At 41.5% G+C, this 11,802-nt stretch overlaps 1 protein-coding gene across 6 annotated transcripts in view; it reads left to right on the forward strand.

Annotated features, from left to right (window-relative positions):
- The window catches only part of ACSL4 (acyl-CoA synthetase long chain family member 4), a 43,977-nt gene extending 39,489 nt beyond the window's left edge, over positions 1 to 4,488 (forward strand). For all 6 annotated transcript variants that reach the window (XM_053990670.1, XM_053990671.1, XM_053990673.1 and 3 more), the window contains 2 exons: positions 149 to 306; positions 2,043 to 4,488. In XM_053990670.1, coding sequence (XP_053846645.1) covers positions 149 to 306; positions 2,043 to 2,200 — 316 coding nt within the window. In that variant the 3' untranslated portion in view covers positions 2,201 to 4,488. The remainder of the gene's footprint in view (positions 1 to 148; positions 307 to 2,042) is intronic.
- Positions 4,489 to 11,802: the final 7,314 nt, after the last annotated feature.

Raw genomic sequence — 11,802 nt, forward strand, 5'->3', positions numbered from 1 at the left:
AGCCTTCAGATGTGAAGACTTAATGCACAAGAAGGATTCTGTATGGTGGAATAACCTGGGCATTTGTGGGTCCAGCAGCAGGTAATTTACACCCTGAAAGTCTTGACTGAACCTTTTTTCCTTCCTTCTCTTGCCACTCTGTGTGTAGTGACCAGTCCTACGTGATCAGTTTTGTGGTCCCTAACCAGAAGAAGCTGACAGCATTGGCTGAGCAGAAAGGCATCAGTGGAAGCTGGGTGGACATCTGTAACAATCCTGCAATGGAAGCAGAAATACTGCAAGAGATAAAAGAAGTGGCAAACAAGAGTAAGTACCACAGCACATCCTGCTGGCCATGGGGGCTTATCCAGCAAAAACTGCCATTATCTTCACTAACTGCTCCTCCTTCTTCCAGTTTCTCTATATCTGCCAAAACTTAATGGTTTATCGAGGCAAAGACCACACAAAACTGTTGCATATTATCCCAGGAATTGACATAATACTGGTTGTATTGATTGTATCTTTTTACAAAATATCTGAAGGTTTTTCCAACTAAATTCTGGAGAAAAGTTTCTTGTCTAATATGGTTAAAATAAAGTCCAAAAGAGCCATTAATTGGAAGAAATGTTGCAAGGCATTTGCTGGCAAGGAAATTGGTTAAGCAAGAGATTTCAAAGCATTTTTCCCCATACAACTTTGTTCCATCCAGCTTTGAACAGCCATGATCCTTGTGGTTGTAGAGACTTAAAAGCCTGCTACTCCTTGCTGTGGTACTGAATGATCAAATGTGTCATCAGTCCTTTACAGGACAAAAAAATGAACAAACTCAGTGGGGAAGAAAGTCTCTAAAGCACTTGGCACCTCATACAAGGAAGCAGTAAAAGCTGCACTTAAGCACATGCTAAGTACTTTCTCTTGGACAGAGAGGAGAATCTGCCTTTTGAAAATGGGAAAACAAGAATGACAGGCACTGTTAAGTCTTACCTTGAAAAAAAATAAATCAATCCATATGTTTAAGGCTTAGGTTTAAACACTTTAATCCCTGGGGGTTTTTATTGTGAATTGGGCAAATTACTATCCATATAGCTTTGTGTACTTAAACCCTTTTTTATACTTTCTTTCTGCCTTCTAGATAGTAATCTACTATTGAGATACAACTAATTTATGTGAAACTTTTTTCAAAACTCATTTAAAGAGGTAGTTCTACATTCTTAGCAGAGCATGATGCACCTTCATCGTGAGCAGGCGCAGCACATCCTGATAGCAGCTGAAGTTAGAAAGGCAGAGGAGCTGCTGGGTCCCACTTCTGCTGCCCCCCAGAGGCTGTGCTGGAATTCAGTTGCAAGTCCATGGCTGTGGATCCCATTCCCAGCCTACCTGCAGGAGCTGGTAGCAAACTCCATGTGGTACTGGGCACATGCTGCTCCCTGTGCTGTTCCTGCTGCTCCTGCCCTTCCCTTTCTCCCCGCTCTTGGGCTATTACCTGTGCAAGAGAGAGAAGCAGCCTTGGTTGCAGTGAGGCTGTGCATGTGCCATGCCACTGCTTCCAGCTGAAGGGAGAGTAAGTGGCTAATGTAACAAAAATACAAAGAAGTCCCTTTGTTTTGAACTCTAAACAGACTTTTAGGAATGAAAAATACAGGAAAGAAACATTCACCCAGGGAAAGTGTACAAGTACTTCATTATAATTTAAATATGAAGCATGTCCAGCTAGTCTGAGTTAACTAGTTATTCCATTCCTGTAGCAAAGATACAACTGTAGATTTCAGTGTATGCTTTTGTGGCAGTAGTCTCAGAGCTTCAGGCTAATCAGTCATTTGTTTCAAGCTTTAGATTTTGCATTGTCACACACAGAGTGTATAAGAGTATTTGCACACTAACCAGCACTCAGTGTTGGGACAGGATGAAATTTGCCTGTGGCCCTTCTGTAAGGTTATTTCATGAAGTAGGACAGCATATTATACAAGCTACAGGCTGCTGACCAGATTTTTAGGGAACATGAATTAGTATTTCATTTGGCTTTGTAATCACAGTCGTGCTTTTCTTTGTTCTTGTTCCTGCAGTGAAATTAGAAAGATTTGAAATCCCCATCAAGGTCCGGTTAAGCCCTGAGCCGTGGACGCCCGAGACTGGGCTGGTAACAGACGCTTTCAAGCTGAAAAGGAAAGAACTGAAAAACCATTACCTCAATGACATCGAGAGAATGTACGGCGGCAAATAAACAGCTCTGCTGACCTGGCAGCTGGGCAGGTGGTTCCTTCTCATGCCTCAGTTTTGGATGTCTGTGTGTACTGTAGATATCACACATTCAAAAAATACACCAAATGGACGACTGTTTCTATAATCTCTATCAAGTAAAACAGAGAATATCTTAGACTCCAAATTCTTAATTGTTAGCAGATTAGACACTGATGGTCTTCATAGAGTTTCGTGTGATCATCTCCAGTTTTGAGACAGACATCATTATGTGAAGCAGTGTGACCAGGTAATTTTATTGTTTCTCTAGCATATTCAGACTGCTTACAACTTCTCTTTAACTTGTAGTGAAGTCTGGCCTATATCTCAAAGAGGAAAAAATAATGAAATTGTGATGATTCTTCTGTCATAATAAGATACTTCCCTATAGCAAGGAGGGAAAAAGAGTATCTAATGTCTACCCTTCTCCATTTAAAAACAAAACCAAGACAACAGCAGTAGTCAAGAACTTGCTAGAGATTACTAATAACACACTGCTTGAAAATGGATGGATTCTTCTACACATCAATATCTTGAACACTTACAGTGCCTACAAAAGAATAGAAAGTACTGAAATACTGAAATAAAGGTGAACTGAAAAGCTTTCTAAAAACAAGTTATAAGCAATTTCACTCAAGAGCATTGAATTAACTATTTCAACTTCCAACTCACCAAATAGGTTTTTAATTGCTGCTGCAATTTTTAATTCAAGCAGAGCTTTCCACTGGACACAGAGTGTAAAAGAAAACAAAGACTTGCACAGCTCTGGGGTGCTGATGAGAAATCAGTGCCTGAATGCAGAACTTGCATCTGGACTGGCAAACAGCTCTGAAACTGATGGGCAGTGGTCTCTAAACAGACTTGAAACTCAGAGGAGTTTTGGTGGGTTTTTTTGAGAGGTGGTTGATGTTTATAAGGCAGTGATTCTCTAGACCTTCACATACATGTGAGTACTGGATGTAACTTAGAGGATCAGGTTTTAAATGTCTGCATTCCTTTATGGAAGGTATTTCTGTTCACCTTTTAACTGTGGTAAGCATGATAAGGCAACCAGAAACCAACAGGAGTTTCCCTGTCTGGTCTTGTTTTACTTACAGAAAAGTAGTCTGTGGCCAGGGAACGTTTGTTTCTTGGAAACTTGTAAAAAGGGACAAATCACTCTACAGAAATTCATTATAAAAATGTTCTCCTATTAACTGGAAGTCATAGAAGTGAAGAAGGAGGAAGATATAATTTAATAATAGTTCATAATTTTGTGTGCCGAATCCTGTACTGTGTCTTCTTTTGAATTGTAACTGAGCTCCTGCATCCCTGTCAGCTCTTCACACTTGAACCATAAGTGCTGTAAAAAGTGGAGGCTCTTGATACTGTTCTACTTTGCACTTTCTTAATCATTTTATATATGTTGCTTACATTTTGTACAGCTGTGGCCCTCAACTGCTCCATATTGCAAATTCATTTGAAAGTATTTATAGATTTCTATTCATAACATTTGTGTTGTGTATATGATGGTTAAAAAAATTATTTGGTATTGTCACTTGTCACTGTACAGAAAGTAAAAGATTTTGTACATTGCTTCTCTTGAACACACAAGCTTGCAATTTCAGGACAAGTTTTTCTTTTTCTGCATGTATATGTAATTTTATTTTCCAGTTAAAACAGACTTTGGCAAAAATAAATGATGGCTCTACGCTCCTGAAGTAAAGCATCCCTTCTCCTGGGGACCAGCTTCAATCTTTACCATGCATAATTTTCCCTGCTAGTGCAGAACACTGCCAGCTGACCTTCCAAGAACCCCAAGGGGAAAAAGAGAAAGGAAACCTGGTATACAAAGGTGATGGTATCCAGTTGTGCATGGAATTAATTACAAGAGTCACTAAAATAAACAAGGAAATAGCTTTTCTATTTTTTTTTTTTTAAAGATACACATGGTTGTTTTTTGACAACAGGGAACATTTCCCATATCAGTAGCAACTTTTAAAAGTACTTGGTCCTGGAGCCATGGTACCAGTTTTTCCATGTTTTAAAACTGGTCCCTATTCAGTAGCCTTTAGTCAGCCTAATAGTATCACAAAAGTGAAATACATGTAAGAAAGATGCTTGCACTTGAGTCTGTCAGCAGGTTCTATTTTTTTAAACCATGAATGTATTTATATGAAATGTATTTTATCTTCTGTGTCTTGGTTGACTGAGGATTGCTATTTTCAAAATATATGTACACATAACACAATGTTAACATTTCAAAAGTGGAATACAACTTAAATGGTTCAACAAGTTTGTGTTTTGGGAAGATCTTTCTATCATTGCTGTTCTGTGCCTCACATTCTGTCTAAAACAGAGTCTGTCTTACAAAGCAGCAGCAATGAGTCCATGCTTCAGGTAATAAAAACCAAGCCTCCAGCAAGCTTGGTTTTTCTTGTAAGGAATGAACTGGAGGTGGATGTACTGCAAAAGACAATTTGCTACATCATCAGCTCTTCAAGAACCTTTGAGGAGGGGGAAGGATTACATCAGGCTGCCTTCAAATATGGGGATTGTTTGCAAATACCTTGCAGTTGGGCAAGAACTTTATCCTTCATTTTAATGAATTCTAAATCCTTTTTGTGACAGAGCTTGTGGAGAAGAAACAGAATGAGCAAGAATGTTAATTTTTTGCCATTAAATAGAAGGGACTAGGATGCAGATGAAGAGTTAGTAAATCATTATGTGATAGTTACAGATGCTATTTATCTTGAGCTGGGCTGAAACGTGAGGGAGCAGTTCATGTACTGCTGATGGTTCCAGAATGCTGAAAGTTCTTCAGAAAGTAGGTTAAGTATTTTAAAATCATTAGAAGACTGAAGAAACAAGTTCAAAGAGAAACAAAATGCAGTTTGGGTGTATCTGGTGTAAGATTATATTTAGGCCCTCTACCTCAAAAGACATGGTGTGTCTAGAGAAAGCCAGAGTGTAACTACCACAGCAGGGGCACTAGAAAGCTTCAGCTGTGAAGGAAGATTAGAGTTGTTTAGCTGCCCTGAGGAGGAATGGCAAATGCCACTAGATGATTAACCTGCAACTCCATGCAGTTACCCTGACAAAGGCACAAAGAGCTGGCCCCCGGGAAGGAGAAAGAACAGGGTCTGAGTTTGCACAAAGTGAAATGGATAATTTGGCATTTTAAGAGAAACATGGGATTTTAAACTTATGCCTTACTAAATACTGAACTAGTTAGCCAAGATCTCTGCCAATGAAAGCCTTCAGAGCCTCAGAGTCAATGACAGTTCAGCAAAGCCTTTGAGGAACAGCCTTGGCACAGACCCCGTGGTGGGGCTGGCAGGGACTGGTCCTGCACATGACACACATGTCTGTAACAGGCAGATGTCATAAAGTGGCTTGAAAGGGTAAAAAAAAAAAAAAGGCTAAACAGGGAGAGGAAGGAGTTACTGCCTCAGGAGCAGATGAGGTGGTGTTTAACCACCCCATGCAATCACAGTGCCCTTGACTACGCTCAGAGCATAACCTGCAGGGGGCTGCCTGCCAGCTCCCCCAGCATGAACTGCCGTTCCCAGGACACTGGCAGGCTATAAAAGGAGCAGAACATCAGTTCAGAATGTGGGTCACATTTTCACTAGGAAAAAAAACCAACCAAACAAAAAAAAACCACCACCAAAAAAAAAAAAAAAAAAAACAAAAAAAAAAACCAAACAAAAAAAAAAAAAAAAAACAAAAAAAAAAACACAAACAAAAAACCACACATATCTACCACATCTCAGAACAATAGCTTCAAATAACTGTTGTATTCTAACAATAAATTAGTGTTGTTCTGCAATTACATGCAAAACAAGAAATAAATTCTCATTATGTATTTGGTTTTGTTGGGGTTTTTGTTTGTTCGTACCTTGGCTTTGTTTGGTTTTGGTTATTTTTGTCTGTGGTGGGGTTTCTTTGCCTTCACACTGAGCCTACCCTATGGCTAAGCTCTATTTACATGACAGTAAAGCAGTTTCCTTTTTGAAGGCTAAAACTTACACACTTGAAGATCAAAAATAATACATCTGGTGGGTTTTTTGCATAAGATGGTACAAAGGTCATCTACAAAATGCAATCAGCAAAACTTGCAGTCACTGGCTACGAGGAATTGCAAACAATAGTAAAGAGTAAACTCTGTGTGAACTTACCTGGATTAATAAAACAACGTTTCCAGTTAACTCAGTGCTGCTGCCAACTAGATTAGTGATTGCTTTATGATAGGAGTACATCAGCCATGGAAGACCAGGGCTGACTATATGAAATATACATTTGTACTTAGCCTGCCATTTTCATGTAATTCAATTTGAATGAATTCTGACAGAAACAGGGTAATGTTTGCACTATTGCTTTGCTACTGGGTGCTTTAATAGGATGAATCTTGCTACACTTTTATTGGGAAGAGACATGTTTTGAACAAAATGAAACCATTCTAAATTGATTAAGTGTTCTAATGAAGCTGATTATCACAGATAATTTATCCAAAATTGTCTGTGGTTGGAAGAATGTAGCCTTGACATTAGACCAGTGCTAATTAATTTAGACAAACAGAGCTCTGGGCACAGTGTCTGATCCTCACAGGCTTCACCTGCACTTTTAAACCAAAAAATAACTAAAGCACCAAAACAAACAAAAAATGAAACCAAAACTAAGCCACAAACCGTTGAGTTTCCCCCTTGTTCTCCCATTTTGAAACACCAATAAGCTGGTTAGTGATGAACACTACCAGAGATTCCAGAGGACACTACGTGTTGGTCACATCTGCTCATTTCTGCATTGACCCTCACATGTCTCCAAGTACAGAAGTTTGCCCATCACCTCTATGTCATCCCTGTTATTTCTGAGCATCCAGACCCTGAGCAGGAATGCCCATCACTCCAAGACATGACCTCCCATCAATTTAAATGCTAAAACAAGAAGGTGTCATGTAAGTTTTACTTTTTTAAAACACAGAAAAGACACCTCAATTTGAAACAGTTTTGGACTACTTCTCACAGGTGAATTGAAGTCATTACTTCTGTCCACATGTCGTTCCAGCCCTGGGAGTTGTTCCTAGGATTTTTAATTGTTTTAAACAACAAACCTAAACTTTTCCTACCAGATATAAATCAGCCTCTTACTTATTGTGCTCCCCCAGGGAGTGAACATGAAGAATGGCTCTACAGTTGCCTGCCCTACTTTACTTTCTGCCTAATGAGTTGAAGCAGACACAATCTCTCCCAGTGAGCCCATTTCTATGGCATTTAATCAGGGTCATTAAACCAGGGCCCCTCTGCCCCCATGTTCAAAACAGAACACCTGCCTCACCTCCCCACACAGCTTATGGAAATTACTTCCCAAAGCCTTTACCTTCATCCCAGAACATGCCTGCTTCTTATGTAATGGGACAGCTCTCACCTTGAGACCTTTTTTCTTCCCTTGTTATTTTTAAAATCTGGATCTCAGCTCCAAACACTTGCAGTAGCACAAGAACTATACAGCTGTGAGGAGGGGAAATGCACAACACCTGACAGTGACCTCTTCAAGAGCTCTGCAAACAAACACTACACCTCGACCCAGGCTGAATTTCCAACAGCTCAGTCTGGATCAGTTTTAACCTACATGCAGCTCATTCTGAGCATTTACTGGCAAGCAGATTCCTTACTTTCAGAGGAAAGATGCCAAGAAAATTGTTCATGCCAACAGAAAACATACCATAGGAAAGCAAACTAAAACCTAGCCCTGTGTGATATCCATCAGACTCTGGGGTTTGGCTCTCTTGAGATTCTACATGGATATTCAGCCCTTCTAACTGTGCTAAAAAGTATGGTCTGTTGTACTTTCTATTTTATTTCCATGTCCAGCCACCAGTACATTTTCAGTAAGTCACCTGTAAACAATGAAAACGCAAGATGTCTGCAATGTATCCGAGCCAAAAACTTCACTTAAGAGACATGAATTATAGGACTCATAAGTGAACAACACCAGCTATTGTGCCCAAAGCCCCCATGTCTTCCTGACTAGACAGCAACCTCTCACTTGTGTCCTAGAGAGTGTAAATTCCCCTGTGCTGCAGCTGTGGGGCACAGAGTAACTATCCTGAAATCAGAGGGTCTCTCCATTGTATTTTACTGATAGAGAAATTATTAATTGAAGCTCTTAGGGAAAAAATAGATGGAGGAAAAAAAAAAAAAAGCATGTTGCTACAGAAACATCCCATTTACTAGTGTTCCTTCTGAAGCAACTTTAAAAGAGAAGCATTATGGAAAATCAACCAATATTCTTTCAATACTTAACTAACTACTTAACTCAGTATTGCACACTTGTATAATGCTGTTTATACAGAAAAGCCCAAGTCAATACTATGGTATTTTGCCTTTTCAGATGGGTACTCACTCTGGTCTGCTGTTTAAATACATCTTTTCCTCTGAAAACAATGAGAGGAAGATGGAACAGACCACAGTGATCACACCCAGCCACCTCCTGGAAAGGAGCAAAGAAACTGCACAAGATAAAAATTACTCTAAATGCCAGCAAGATTGTGAATCTCTAACACATGCAACTGCCACACTCACCTGTATGAATAATGACAACTGAAATTAGAGTTACCAGATAAACAACCTGGGAGCAGGGAAAAATTCAAGACCTTCAGAGCATTCATAGGATTTCAAAAAACCCTTAACTATGGACACAGATCTTTGCAAGGGGGAAAAAAACACGAAGAAAACTCACCTGTCTGTGGCCTCAGGACCCTCTCCAACCCAGCCAGACTGGGAACCACCCAGAACTCACCTGGTAACATTCAGTTCTTCCCAGGCCTTTCTGATTACGGAAACGAGCCTCTGTAGCTGATTACCAATTGTTTTAGAGACCCCAGTGAATTCTGCCCCTGGGTATCAGACCAGCACAGCTGTTGCTGCTCAAGCTCCAATTCCCCAGCACTGCTCCTTCCAAACTTCCTCGCTTTTCTCTGCTGTGTGCCCCTCGACAGCAAACCTGCTCTGGGAGCCTGCCCAGCACCTTTGCTGTTGACCTGCTCTCGTTTCGTCACCTGGGTGCTGGATGATGTTCTCCTGCAGGAGAGGTTTGGATTAGATATTAGGAAGAAATTAATTACTGAGAGGGGGGGGGAGGCCCTGGCACAAGCTGGCCAGAGGAGCTATGGATGCCCCATTCCTGAAGTATTCAAAGCCAGGTTGGATGGGGCTTGGAGCAATCTTGTCTAGTGGAAGGGGTCCCGGGCAAGGGGTTGGAAGGAGATGAGCTTTAAGGTCCCTTCCAACCCAAACCATTCTGTGATTCTGTGACTAGAACCAGCCCCTTCCTGCCTTTATTTTGGCAGACCTGCATTTTCCCAAGCATGAAATACTCGCATCTCTAATTCAGGGAGCCTGACAAGCGATGTCACTTCCTGGGGCTCTGGGCGCACGGAGTCTCCGCTCAGCCGCCCCGGCGCTGTCGGGGCCGGTGCCGCCGTGGCCCGCAGCGAGGCGCGGCGCTGCTCGGGGCGCTCGGCTCGCCCCACATCCCGCTCAGCGCCATCTTCTGCGGCCGCCGGGGCGCTCATCCTGGCGCACAGCCCCCGCGGAAGCCGGAGGCCAAGCACGACCCCCAGCACCTGTACACGGAGCGGGACTGCCCCGAGGGGCAGCGCCGTGAGAGCTCGGCAGCATGAAGGGGCCGTGCTGCGATGGCAGCGCCTCTGCTGCCCTCCCACCTGGGCACTGCGGACAGCGAGCGACTGCGGTGGGTGAGAAATGGTTCTGTTCTTGTACAGCACCCAGGGCTTGTCGTGCGGTGAGAGCTGCTCGTCAACTCTTTGGATCCGTCTGTACCGCACTTGAATAAATATCTGCATTACATACTGTGGCCTTTCAGTACTTAGAGGGGGCTTATAAAAAAGAGGGAGAGTGAGTTTTTATATGGGCAGGTGATAGGTCAAAGGGGAACGACTTTAAACTGAAAGAGGAGACATTTAGTTTAGGTGTTGAGAAGAAATTCTTTAATGTGAGTGTGGTGGGGCACTAGAACAGGTTGCCCTGAGATGTTCTGAATGCCCCATCCCTGGAAGTGTTCCAGGATGGGGTCCTGGACAACCTGGCCCACGGCAGGGGGTTGAAACTAGATGAACTCTGAGGTCCCTTCCAAACAAAGCCATTCTATGATTACTTATGCACAGAGACCTCTCTCATCAATCATCTTTAGATCTTAGTTTAATACCTTTTTCTTTAAAATCTGTTTGTATTACACCTTGTTATCTGACCTCAACGCTATTGGTGGGGGTAGCATTTCATGGAATTAAAAGCAGGTCCATTCCTGCTGTAGGATGCTCCCTTCTGTCACTTTGGAGGACTGACAGCTGTCACAGGTTGGAAGGGTCGGGTCTCATTCTGTTAAAGTACGATGCATTTGGCTTACATGGGAGCATTTCTTGAAACAAAAAGAGCTTAGAAAAAAGCACCAGTAGTGTGGCTTTGATGATGCACAGAAACTTCTCAAGCCATCAAAAATATCCTTACATGCAGAGATGTGCGATTCCAAGGGTACCTTTGTACAAGCTATGACCAAAGTTTCCTCCTGCCACGTAACTAACATCTAATTAGCTGCTCTTCTGTGTCTTTCAACACCTGATCACAAGGTCTCAGTGACCTGTAATAATATCTGATTTACATCAGTCCATCTGTTCTTACAGTTACAGTTCAACTAGCTGTTTAAAGAAGATAACACCATTATGCATTAAGACACACCAAAATACTTGAAATACTCAAGAATTAATATTGTGGTACACAGACCTTGATATACAAGTATTAAGCTTAGCAGTAATTAATTACATTAATTTCTTTTTGTTTTAGTGAGTTCAATATGTTGTGTAGTGATTGGAAAAACCACAAAGATGCAAACCCATTGGGGTTTGGGAACTGAAACAGGCTGCAAGAAGACAAAAATCAGCCACTGCAATCCAACACAATTTTGTCATCACCAGTATATTCTAAGGCACCTGTGTTACTGATGTAAGGCAAAATGGTCACTTAGTGCCTGTAGTCCATTCAGTCACCAAGTGCAGCAAGATAGATTTATTTATATTATTAAGCCCAGTCTTCTGAAGGAGTAAGCCCAGCTATCAATATCCTACCTTTGTGCAGTTAGGAACAAAAAAGAAAAGCTCACTTTTCTAAGAAGACTTTCATATTCTTTTCTTCAGCCCAGTGGCAATTTTGAAAGACCAGTTTCCAGCAGGATCCACTTTCAACATATCTGCAAAAAAATCTTCTGGTTTGGGCTGATTTATTTTTCCCAGCACTCATAAATCTTTACACTGCATCAGCTGTCAGGGCCTTGCTCAGGATCATTACCAAGAGCAACTGCCTGCAAAGCCTCACTGAAATCTATACCCCCAAACACAGCAAGAACTTTCCAATATATTTCATATTGTTTCCAGAATACTCTTCTAGAACAACATCAGTTTCCATGCAACTGTTGACCTTGCATGAGCGTCTTCATCTTTGCAGTGTTAGCCTTTAAAAGCTGCTGTCTACACTGAGCAAGTGTGCATCAGTAATTTAATGTTCTAAACAGCAAAACAGTGAATAAAGCACTGGA

Source organism: Vidua macroura, chromosome 14, assembly GCF_024509145.1.
Source record: "Vidua macroura isolate BioBank_ID:100142 chromosome 14, ASM2450914v1, whole genome shotgun sequence".
Classification (NCBI taxonomy): domain Eukaryota; kingdom Metazoa; phylum Chordata; class Aves; order Passeriformes; family Viduidae; genus Vidua; species Vidua macroura.